At 45.7% G+C, this 12,500-nt stretch overlaps 1 protein-coding gene across 2 annotated transcripts in view; it reads left to right on the forward strand.

The window, feature by feature from the left end:
• gcm2 (glial cells missing transcription factor 2) overlaps window positions 1-10,870 on the forward strand; it is an 11,228-nt gene extending 358 nt beyond the window's left edge. Inside the window, exons 1-8 of one of the 2 annotated variants that reach the window (XM_061033761.1) lie at window positions 3,794-4,723; window positions 5,900-5,963; window positions 6,106-6,294; window positions 6,367-6,479; window positions 7,873-7,998; window positions 8,090-8,343; window positions 8,606-8,840; window positions 9,644-10,870. In XM_061033761.1, coding sequence (XP_060889744.1) covers window positions 4,682-4,723; window positions 5,900-5,963; window positions 6,106-6,294; window positions 6,367-6,479; window positions 7,873-7,998; window positions 8,090-8,343; window positions 8,606-8,840; window positions 9,644-9,919 — 1,299 coding nt within the window. In that variant the 5' untranslated portion in view covers window positions 3,794-4,681 and the 3' untranslated portion in view covers window positions 9,920-10,870. Of the gene's footprint in view, window positions 1-3,793; window positions 4,724-5,899; window positions 5,964-6,105; window positions 6,295-6,366; window positions 6,480-7,872; window positions 7,999-8,089; window positions 8,344-8,605; window positions 8,841-9,643 lie in introns of those variants that run through there. The other variant, XM_061033760.1, reaches the window with a different exon arrangement.
• The last annotated feature ends 1,630 nt before the right edge of the window (window positions 10,871-12,500 follow it).

The following is a 12,500-nucleotide window of genomic DNA, read 5'->3' on the forward strand; positions in this document are numbered from 1 at the left end:
TCCACGCAGGTCCACGCAGGTCCACGGACCCACTTGTTGTTCAGTCTTAAATCTGATCCTCTTCAGTGGTTTATGTTAAATTCATAAACAGCAGAAATGAATGAAGTTTCAGTTGATTTGAAGAACAGACTCTTTGGATTAATTTGAATGTGTAGATCTGATGTTAGACTGCAGAGAGTCTCATCACGTCCAGGATACTTGATTTTAAATTGTTACTTTTATTTTGAAAGGTCAGACTAGTCAAATGTTTTACTTTAAAACAACTTGGAACCCCAGCTGGGTTTGTAGACAGTTCAATGTTTCAGTGTGTAAAAATACAAGAAACGCTAAATTTGGATTTAAAAAAGTTTAGTTTAGTTTAAGTTTTAGTTTATTTGTTTATTGTATCGTGGACAGTCCCCTTTAATTTACTGTACAGTAAAAGAAGCAGCTTTAGCCTTTACAGCTAATTTCCAGCTGTAGTCCCCGGCCAGTTGTCAGTAGGCAACCTAAAATGCAATTGTTAAGATTTAAAATACAATAAAATACATTACATTTGTAATTACAACAGGCCTAAGCAAAAGGAAAATAGACATACAACATATCACACACAATCAGAGCAGTTCATGTAATAAAGACAATACTGGGGCGACAAAGGAAAAGAATAATCATAGAGGCCACATTGAAAGCACATACAAGACATAACATGAAAAAAAAGAACAGCAGAGTCAGAGTCCTGGTGTTCACTTGTTCACTTGTGACTGTGGAAACATAAAGACGTTACAACAGTGTGTGCAGACGCAGCTCAACCATTTTAGAATGAAAACTCAAAGAGAGGCTGTGGACGACGCATCACTAGAAACAGAAAAGCAGAACAGATGGTCATACCAAAGATCTGTTTCTCTGAGGCAGAGCTCACGTTGATTCAGATGAAGCACCATGAACGTGCAGCGGAGGTCGTTTACTGAGCTCCATCAGGTCCGGCTTTCAACGTCTTCTTAAAGAACAGACATGCTGACGTGGTGTCTTTTTAAATGGGCGAGCTGTGAATATACATATATGTATATTTATTTAATTTAAATGATCAATCTACGCACACTTATTTATGTAAATACTGTAATTGACATCTTAATTGACCCATCTGTCACATAACTGTATTTTACTTATCATGTTACTTCAGCATCTTTTGCACTATTCACCACTGCACTGTTTCAGTGGACGTCAGACTAAAATAAAATACTATGAACCAAGAGTAAAGATTTAGTCCAATGAGAAGAGCTCAGACCAACACCAAACAGTTATTGAAACATGTGACCCATTCATCCTTTGATTCTGGCAGTTTTCTAAATCGTTTAAGAAATTAAAAACATGGAGAAGGATTCAGCGTATCAGAGCCGACAGAAGAGTCAAAGAGGACTCTGATTGGTGCAGGCTCTTCAGACTCCTCTGATGACACATCACACATTACTGTCTTCATTTGAAATCTGACATACAAACTTTAATCAGGTGAATTCACTTCTTCACTCATTCGGTCTCCCTGTCTCCACAATGCAGAATATTCCAGTGTTCTTGGGGGAGTGGCTTAAAGCTTGTTGGTTCATTACCTCCACCCTTTGTTCCAGAGTGCCCAATCACAGCCTTCGCTTTATTTGAAATTGTCTATTCTATTTCCGCTGCTGACGAAACTCGATTAATATGAGTCCGTTTTTTCAATGACATCACTTTCACATTGTCCAAACGTGAGGTGTACTTCATGAGACCATGTTCACAGAGGGAATACCAAGACTTACCAAAGACCTGCCGACCCCCTGACTCTAAAAGCGCATTTTTAAATTCATTAAATAAATTAGATTATCATCTGCGAACTACACACACACCTGGATCCATCCCTCTGTTCCCATGGTGACAGGAAGATGATGAGATTATAAATATACATCGAACTGTTTATGAATTAGAGGCTTTGGTCTGGTCGGAGGCTTTGGTTTGGTCGGAGGCTTTGGTCTGATAGGAGGCTTTGGTCTGATAGGAGGCTTTGGTCTGGTCGGAGGCTTTGGTTTGGTCGGAGGCTTTGGTTTGGTCGGAGGCTTTGGTCTGGTCGGAGGCTTTGGTTTGGTCGGAGGCTTTGGTTTGGTCGGAGGCTTTGGTCTGGTCGGAGGCTTTGGTCTGGTCGGAGGCTTTGGTCTGGTCGGAGGCTTTGGTTTGGTCGGAGGCTTTGGTCTGGTCGGAGGCTTTGGTTTGGTCGGAGGCTTTGGTTTGGTCGGAGGCTTTGGTCTGATAGGAGGCTTTGGTCTGATAGGACGCTTTGGTTTGGTCGGAGGCTTTGGTCTGATAGGAGGCTTTGGTCTGGTCGGAGGCTTTGGTCTGATAGGACGCTTTGGTTTGGTCGGAGGCTTTGGTCTGATAGGAGGCTTTGGTCTGGTCGGAGGCTTTGGTCTGGTCGGAGGCTTTGGTTTGGTCGGAGGCTTTGGTCTGGTCGGAGGCTTTGGTTTGGTCGGAGGCTTTGGTCTGGTCGGAGGCTTTGGTCTGGTCGGAGGCTTTGGTTTGGTCGGAGGCTTTGGTCTGGTCGGAGGCTTTGGTCTGATAGGAGGCTTTGGTTTGGTCGGAGGCTTTGGTTTGGTCGGAGGCTTTGGTTTGGTCGGAGGCTTTGGTCTGGTCGGAGGCTTTGGTTTGGTCGGAGGCTTTGGTTTGGTCGGAGGCTTTGGTCTGGTCGGAGGCTTTGGTCTGATAGGAGGCTTTGGTCTGGTCGGAGGCTTTGGTCTGATAGGAGGCTTTGGTCTGGTCGGAGGCTTTGGTTTGGTCGGAGGCTTTGGTTTGGTCGGAGGCTTTGGTCTGATAGGAGGCTTTGGTTTGGTCGGAGGCTTTGGTCTGGTCGGAGGCTTTGGTCTGATAGGAGGCTTTGGTTTGGTCGGAGGCTTTGGTTTGGTCGGAGGCTTTGGTTTGGTCGGAGGCTTTGGTTTGGTCGGAGGCTTTGGTCTGATAGGAGGCTTTGGTTTGGTCGGAGGCTTTGGTCTGGTCGGAGGCTTTGGTCTGATAGGAGGCTTTGGTTTGGTCGGAGGCTTTGGTTTGGTTTTGAAACATTTGATGAATATCATGAGAATATTTCTATTTCCTGCTGTTAGAGGAAACACCGACAAAATAAAAGCCCTTTTAGATTCAGGTTTGATTGTTGAGTCGATATCCAAACCTCCTCCTCATGTTTCTGTCATTTGTCAGATCTTGTTTTATTTTGGAATGTAAATTATGTTTAACAAAATAAAAGCACCAAAGCTCTGAACCTGTTGTCTGTAAATGAAAGGAGTGTGTGTGTGTGTGTGTGTGTGTGTGTGTGTGTGTGTGTGTGTGTGTGTCTGTGTGTGTGTGTGTGTGTGTGTGTGTGTGAGTGTGTGTGTCTGTGTGTGTGTGTGTCTCTGTGTCTGTGTGTGTGTGTCTCTGTGTGTGTGTCTGTCTGTGTGTGTGTGTGTGTGTGTGTGTGTGTGTGTGTGTGTGTGTGTGTGTCTGTGTGTGTGTGTGTGTGTGTGTGTGTGTGTGTGTCTCTGTGTCTGTGTGTGTGTGTCTCTGTGTGTGTGTGTGTGTGTGTGTGTGTGTGTGTGTGTGTGTCTGTGTGTGTGTGTGTGTGTGTGTGTGTGTGTGTGTGTCTGTGTGTGTGTGTCTGTGTGTGTGTGTGTGTGTGTGTGTGTGTGTCTGTGTCTGTGTGTGTGTCTGTGTGTGTGTGTGTGTGTGTGTGTGTGTGTGTGTGTGTGTCTCTCTCTGAGTGTGTGTGTGTGTCTGTGTGTGTCTGTGTGTGTGTGTGTCTGTGTGTGTGTGTGTGTGTGTGTGTGTGTGTGTGTGTCTGTGTCTGTGTGTGTGTCTGTGTGTGTGTGTGTGTGTGTGTGTGTGTGTGTGTGTGTGTGTGTGTCTCTCTCTGAGTGTGTGTGTGTGTGTGTCTCTGAGTGTGTGTGTGTGTGTGTGTGTTGACTCAGCTCTCCTCTGTTTTGGTACAAACAGTAAGAACTGGTTTGTATTTATGTTTTCACTCAAACAGCTGATTGATGTCTGATTGACTCGTCCTGATCTGAACGAACAACATGACCATCAGCTGATTTCTGGGCCTGATTCTCCCTCTGAATGTTTTAGAACAATGACCTCATCAGATGTTCCTGCGCTGTGAGGAGCATTAACAGTGATCTGATCTGCTCAGAGGAACATCGCCCTGATGTCAGAGAAAATATCTGTCATCACTGACCAATCACAGCTCTTCACCTGTCACACAGCCTCATCACTGACCAATCACAGCACTTCACCTGTCACACAAAAGCGCCTACCTTCTCTGGTCCAAACAAATCCAGATCATTCAGGAGCAGAATCTAAAGTTAGAAGGAGGACATACTGACTGCTGCATTGTTGTCAGAGAAGCCAGCACTTCAACATGTTTCCTTAATGATCAGATAGTAAGATACCTTTAACATCTCACTCTCTACACAGCTCACTGATTGGACCTTTAATGATCAACACTATCAAAAAGTACTGAAGCTTTAAAAAAACATTATTTTTTAAGACAGGCGTTTAAGAGAAGAATGCGTCCAACAAAAATTGCAGGTAAACGCGATCACAGTGTTTCAATTGCTCAGAAACTTTGGCATGCAGTCGTTCACTGGATAACATCATCACTGAACAGTTCAGGATGAAAATCTGTAAAACCTGACTAACTTTGAAATGAATTAACATGCAGCTCTGTGTGTCTCTGTGTGTGTGTGTGTGTGTCTGTGTGTGTGTGTGTGTCTCTGTGTGTGTGTGTGTGTGTGTGTGTGTGTGTGTGTCTGTGTGTGTGTGTGTGTGTGTGTGTGTGTGTGTGTGTGTGTGTGTGTGTGTATGTGTCTGTGTGTCTGTGTGTGTGTCTGTGTGTGTGTCTGTGTGTGTGTGTCTGTGTGTGTGTGTGTGTGTCTGTGTGTGTGTCTGTGTGTGTGTGTCTGTGTGTGTGTGTGTGTGTGTGTGTGTCTGTGTGTGTGTCTGTGTGTGTGTCTCTGTGTGTGTCTGTGTGTGTGTGTGTGTGTGTGTGTCTGTGTGTGTGTCTCTGTGTGTGTCTGTGTGTGTGTGTGTGTGTGTGTGTGTGTGTGTGTCTCTGTGTGTGTGTCTGTGTGTGTGTGTGTCTGTGTCTGTGTGTGTGTGTGTGTGTGTGTGTGTCTGTGTGTGTGTGTGTGTGTGTGTGTGTGTGTGTGTGTGTGTGTGTGTGTCTGTGTGTGTGTGTCTTTGTCTGTGTGTGTGTGTGTCTGTGTGTGTGTGTGTGTGTGTCTCTGTGTGTGTGTCTGTGTGTGTGTCTGTGTCTGTGTGTGTGTGTGTGTCTGTGTGTGTGTGTGTCTGTGTGTGTGTGTGTGTGTCTCTGTGTGTGTGTCTGTGTGTGTGTCTGTGTGTGTGTCTGTGTGTGTGTGTGTCTGTGTCTGTGTGTGTGTGTGTGTCTGTGTGTGTGTGTGTCTGTGTGTGTGTCTGTGTCTGTGTGTGTGTGGGTGTGTGTGTCTGTGTGTGTGTCTGTGTGTGTGTGTGTGTGTGTGTGTCTCTGTGTGTGTCTCTGTGTGTGTGTGTGTGTGTGTGTGTCTGTGTCTGTGTGTGTGTGTGTCTGTGTCTGTGTGTGTGTGTGTGTCTGTGTGTGTGTGTCTGTGTGTGTGTCTGTGTCTGTGTGTGTGTGGGTGTGTGTGTCTGTGTGTGTGTCTGTGTGTGTGTGTGTGTGTGTGTGTCTCTGTGTGTGTCTGTGTGTGTGTGTGTCTGTGTGTGTGTCTGTGTCTGTGTGTGTGTGGGTGTGTGTGTCTGTGTGTGTGTGTCTGTGTGTGTGTGTGTCTGTGTGTGTGTCTGTGTCTGTGTGTGTGTGGGTGTGTGTGTCTGTGTGTGTGTGTGTGTGTGTGTCTCTGTGTGTGTCTCTGTGTGTGTGTGTGTGTGTGTGTGTGTTCAGGACACCAAGCAGTCTGACCCGTTCCAGGAGTGGACAGACGGTTACGTTCGATTTATTTACAGCGGTGAGAAACATTTCAGATTTACAGAGTGACACTCCATCAAGCTAACCGCTGCGTTGTAGCTAGTTTCAGCTAATTGATGATTAATTTATAGCTTTTAGATCAGATTGTATTTAGACACGTAAACATATATTTTTACGTACAGGTGACGATAAGAACGCTCAGAGACATCTTTCGGGTTGGGCGATGAGAAATACAAACAACCACAACTGTCAGATCCTGAAGAAGTCGTGTTTAGGCGTGGTGGTCTGTTCTCGAGGCTGCACGCTGCCGGACGGCTCCAGACTTCAGCTCCGCCCCGCCATCTGTGACAAGGCGCGGCAGAAACAGCAGAGTAAGAACATCAGAAGCTGAATGTGAATGTTACACCTGGTTCCATGGGTACCTGACAGACTCTGTGTTTCAGAGAAGCTGTGCCCGAGCTGCAACGCCCCTCTCGAGCTGCTGCCATGTCGAGGTCACAGCGGTTACCCCGTCACCAACTTCTGGAGAATCGACGGGAAAGCAATCTTCTTTCAGGTGAGCAACTCCCCTGCAGTGACCTGGTTTCAGAATAATGGGATCAAATAGTTCTTAATGTAAAATGATATGAAGCCAACCACAGTCTGAAGTGCAACTCAGTTTGGAGTTCAGAGGTCAAACCAGTCAGAGACCTGGAGGACCAGAGAAAACGAATCACAGACTACAGATCAAAGTGTTGATTTATAATCTCAAATCCATCACATCTTATTCTGAAAGAGCATTAACATGAAGATCAGCAAACATACAAATGCCAGCATACTAACTGGGCTGGACATGATAGCATCCTAAACAGGCTAACAATCCAAACTGGCTAACATCCCAAACTGGCTAACATCCCAAACTGGCTAACATTCCAAACAGGCTAACATTCCAAACTGGCTAACATCCTAAACTGGCTAACATCCCAAACTGGCTAACATCCTAAACAGGCTAACATTCCAAACTGGCTAACATCCTAAACATGCTAACATTCCAAACTGGCTAACATCCTAAACAGGCTAACATTCCAAACAGGCTAACATTCCAAACTGGCTAACATCCCAAACTGGCTAACATCCCAAACTGGCTAACATCCTTAACTGGCTAACATCCTAATCTGGCTAACATTCCAAACAGGCTAACATTCCAAATTGGCTAACATCCCAAACTGGCTAACATTCTAAACTGGCTAACATCCTAATCTGGCTAACATTCCAAACAGGCTAACATTCCAAATTGGCTAACATCCCAAACTGGCTAACATTCTAAACTGGCTAACATCCCAAACTGGCTTACATCCCAAACTGGCTAACATCCTAAACTGGCTAACATCCCAAACTGGCTAACATCCTAAACTGGCTAACATCCCAAACTGGCTAACATCCCAAACAGGCTAGCATCCTTAAAAGACTAAAATCCTAAATAAGCTAACATCATAAACTTGCTAACATCTTAAATAAGCTAACATCATAAACTTGCTAACATCCTAAATAAGCTAACATTATAAACAGTCTAATGTCCATGTGTTGTGTACCCGTGTTTGTGCTCATGCATGAACTGTACCGTGCTGAAGAACACCTCTTCAAACCAGGCCAGGACCAAGGAAGTGTACCGAGCGCTCACTAGTCAAAGGAACTGGACTTTAGGGGTCAGGCGTTCTTGGACACAGTGCGGATCACCTAGTGTGTATGCACCCTTAGATCCAGGTCTTAACTTCATCCCAGGAGCCTAAACAAGACTAAACCAGATCCTGAAAATAGGCAATAGACAGTCTGAACAGGTCTAATCTGGTTCATGATTCAGACCCTGAAATAGTCAAACCGGTTTAAACCAGATGATGGGGGTCAAAGATAGTCTGATCCTGTATCTGAATCTAGATGATCCAGATTCTGACCTACCTGTGGTCCCTCAGGCTAAAGGAGTCCATGACCATCCCCGCCCTGAGTCCAAGTCTGAGACTGAAGCCAGAAGAAGTACAGTAAAGAGACGAGTCAGCTCGCCGCCGTTCACGCCCAAACGCCGCCTCCTCGAACCTCAGGTCGGTGACATCACTTCACTACAGTTTCTGTTGTTTATATTTCTGTTCTTTACTGTTTGTTTATTTGTTTACCTGCTGTGTACTGTTTTAGGCTCTAGGCCCCGCCCTCCTCTCCTGTGTTGACCCATCAGAGAGAATCTCCTTCATTGAGCCAAACTTCACCCAGCATTACCCATCATTCCAGAGCCCAGAGCCATACTACAACCACAATGCACTGGGAGAGGCCCCACCCACACTCCAGAAACCAGCCAATCCACGGCTATATATGGGCCGACCCAGTTATGAGTTCCAGGGATACCTGACCTCACCTTCATATCCCATGACCTCTGACTTCTGTGACCCCAGGTCCGTCTCCCACGTAAACCAAACCAGATCCTGAACCAAATCCTGACAATTAACACAGATTTGAACAAGATCCTTAACTGGTGTAAATCAATTTTGTGTACCTAAAGTAATCTGTTACAGATAAGCCCGGTGTAAACAAGATCTTTACAGACTGAACAGCTCTAAACCGGATCTGGATCTTATAGTCAACACGTTTTTAACAGTTTTTCATGAAATATTGATTTACTGCAGATGTTAAAACTGGATTCTTGTCTATGTGCAGGGTGACCCCAGTCCTGGGTCCATCCTCCTCCTCTAACTCCTCTTCAGTTCCTATCTCCTCCTCCTCCTTCGAGCCCCAGTCCAAGACTGCTTCAGGCTGGAAGGAACTGCTGAAGACCTCCGCCCCCTATGGAGACAACCACCATTACTACAGCACAGAGTACCCCTGCCGTTACCCCAACAATGCTCCAGGGTCACCTGCAGCCCTGCAGACCATCATCACCACAACAACCAAGGTGAGTCCAGGTCATCAGGGGATCCCTCTGCGGACCTTTGACCTGAACATCTTAGAACCAATGAGATGAGAGAAAACAGTCAGGACACACCTGTGAGGTCCATAAATAAATCATTTTTTCAAGAGTTTTCTGCAAGTGTGAAGCCCTATTACTGTACCTGGGGGGACTTAAACCTAACTGTACCTGGGGGGACTTAAACCTAACTGTACCTGGGGGGACTTAGACCTAACTGTACCTGGGGGGACTTAAACCTAACTGTACCTGGGGGGACTTAAACCTAACTGTACCTTGGGGGACTTAGACTTAACTGTACCTGGGGGGACTTAAACCTAACTGTACCTGGGGGGACTTAAACCCAACTGTACCTGGGGGGACTTAAACCCAACTGTACCTAGGGGGACTTAAACCCAACTGTACCTGGGGGAACTTAGACCTAACTGTACCTAGGGGGACTTAAACCTAACTGTACCTGGGGGGACTTAGACCTAACTGTTCCTGGGGGGACTTAAACCTAACTGTACCTGGGGGGACTTAAACCTAACTGTACCTGGGGGGACTTAGACCTAACTGTACCTGGGGGGACTTAAACCTAACTGTTCCTGGGGGGACTTAGACCTAACTGTACCTTGGGGGACTTAGACCTAACTGTACCTGGGGGGACTCAGACCTAACTGGACCTGGGGGGACTTAAACCTAACTGTACCTGGGGGGACTTAAACCTAACTGTACCTGGGGGGACTTAGACCTAACTGTACCTGGGGGGACTTAAACCTAACTGTACCTGTCTGTTCTGATCTTCTCAGGTGTCCTATCAGCCCTGTCCAAAGCCTCCTGCTGCGCTTCCTTCATACCAGTCCTGTCCTGCCTCCAAACCCCCTGGCCTCCCTGGCTGCTCCTCCCTGCTGGACGACTCCCCCTCCTCCTCGTACTCTACAGAGGTGAAGGTGACTGAAGAGTCAGGTGGAGTCATCAAGTCTCTGTCATTTCAGCCTGAACCCCTGCAGACCAAAACAGAGCGGACTGACGGCTACGACTACCGCTACACCTACCCCAACACGTACCGCTACGACGACTACTGAGCTAGCACTGCTACATTGCTGTTACCATGACTACTATTTTTAAGACTACTGTTACTACGACCACTGTTATCAAGAATACTGTTACCATGACTACTGTTGCTATGACTACTGTTACCAAGACTACTGTTGCTATGATTACTGTTTCCAAGACTACTGTTTCCACAAAATGTTCACCTTTGCCACCATGACGACCATGTCTAAGCGTTCTGATTGGACGCCTCCTTTAGCTGGTCGTACACGGTCTGCTTGGTGAAAACATTGGGGCGCTCATTGGACTAAAGTCAGACTGAACTGAACCTGGTCCCTGAGACTCTTACTGGAGAACTTTTATGATCCCAAAGGAAGATCCTACCCAACACTGCAGCTCCTGACTCCTGTAGCGCCCCCTTCAGGACAACAAGTGAAGAAGAGTCACTCTGGGAACTATAAAACGCAGGACTCTGACCCACATGCTGACTGTTTCTGGATCTGACCTCAGATAAAAGGAGGACTCAAAGCCGGTTTTAAAGGTTTGGTTTTTATCATGGCGTTGTCCTGTCTGTAGACGGTCTCTGTAGCAGCAGGGATGTGTCTTCAGATGTGGTTGAGATAAAGTTCTCAAGCCTATGAGTCAGGACTGAAGCTTCAGCCTCATGATGCCTCACTTTGATTTTGAATGAATGGATAAACTGTTGAGTCAGGTCGTTATAAACCTTGAACAACCTCGGAGAGAACCAGCTCTTTATCGAATGTTCTCTCTTTCATAGTAGAACTTGTCTTACTCAGAAACCTCCAGGTCTTACTGATAACAATGTAAAGTATTAGATCCTCTCCAAAGAGTTCCTAAAGCTGCAGGAGTTCTGATCATTGTGTTTGGAGTTATTTATTGGATCAGTTTGTTACCTGACTGAACTCTTCTGTGGGATTCAAGTGTCAAAAAGTTTCTGTCATTAAACAAACTGTTGTCCTGAATCATTTCTGTTCTCTGTCCAGTGTTCACGTAATAAAGAAACCAAAGTGAAGATTCAAATCACAGAAAAGATCGTTTATCTGAATGTGGTTCTAAGGTCATTTAAACATCAGCCGAAGAAGAACGTGTTCGATCTCAGCACATGTTCCTGTTTTTATCCCACTTTCAACACCTGCTTCCACACCTGGATTCAAGCAGAGGATTCATGTGTAGCAACACATCTCAGCCTTCAGAGAAGAAAGGGTCTGAAACGTAAAGCTTTAACTCTTCAGTTTGTGAGCCGATGAGGTTATCATTTTATCTAAACTTTAGAAGCTGAACTGACACCTGAGCTCTCGACAGGTTAGCAGGTTGAACTGCTAGCTTACTGCATTACAAAAAACACTGTTCACTAATCACAGAGGAACTATAAAACTATGAGAAACTATAAAATAATCAAAGACAAACTACAAGATAAATCCTCCAACAGCATCTGGGTTTACTCTTCATCCAGTCTTCAACTAGTGGAAATGATAACGTTAGCATTTTCATTAGACGTTGATATGTTTATGCTAATTACAAAAATTTAACTGTGATGCTAATCAGAAGAGCTACTCACAATGTTATTCACTAGCACCATTAGCTAATAGAAATGCTAATTCTAAATGCTCTTTCATACCAAGAAGAGTGACTGAAAAAGTGAGCCACTCCAAACAGAACAAGTGAGACTCAGGTCCACGTGAGGGTCAGGTCCAGGTAAGGGTCAGGTCCACGTGAGGGTCAGGTCCAGGTAAGGGACAGGTCCACGTGAGGGTCAGGTCCAGAAGAGGATCAGGTCCAGATGAGGATCATGCCGAGGTGAGAGCCGGGTCCAGGTCAGGTTTGGGTAGGTTCTGGTCCATGTGAGAATCAGGTCCAGGTGAGTTTCGGGTCCATGTGAGGATCAGGTCCAGGTGAGGATCAAGTCCAGTGACTTCATGAGAAGTTATTAATTAACCTGATCGTTGCTAAGTGATCGTGATAATCATTTCTGACACCTGGATAAAGTACTAATGCTAATGCTAATGGCTAACAGTCAAAGTACACACATACCTGTTAGATAAACACACAAGGTGCATGTGACATCACAGGGACACCTCCAGCAGCGACCCGCGTCCCCTCCCGGGTCTGGAGCCTCAGATGGGGAACCAAGCAGAGGATCAAAGGGCCTGTGTTTGGACGGGGACGGTGTCGGTGTGTATGAGGAATAAATGTTGTTTTGACAGGAGCGCGTTGGGACAGGAAGCGCAGCGCTGTCCTCAGAATGAACCTTTAAACCTCCAGACTGAAACCCCCCCCCCCCACCCCCCTCTGTCACTACCTTCCATTAAAATCACTCGTTACCTGCCTGCAGTTTACACTATCACCTGTCAGTACAGATTAATGCTTACAGGCTGCAGACAAACCCGCTCTGATCCACATGCTTTTAATCTGAAAGGGGAAATAACACAAAATCTATCATCTCTTCAAAATAAAAGTCTAGCTACACAGAGAAAAATACATATAATTTAGTTTGTAGACAGGTGAGAGTATCAGGTGAGAGCAATGAGGACCTGATGACTGACCAAATTACCTTATAGCCAAGTGAGTAACCAGGTGATTCAGGTAATACGG

This window comes from Labrus mixtus, unplaced genomic scaffold, assembly GCF_963584025.1.
Source record: "Labrus mixtus unplaced genomic scaffold, fLabMix1.1 SCAFFOLD_80, whole genome shotgun sequence".
In the NCBI taxonomy this organism is placed as follows: domain Eukaryota; kingdom Metazoa; phylum Chordata; class Actinopteri; order Labriformes; family Labridae; genus Labrus; species Labrus mixtus.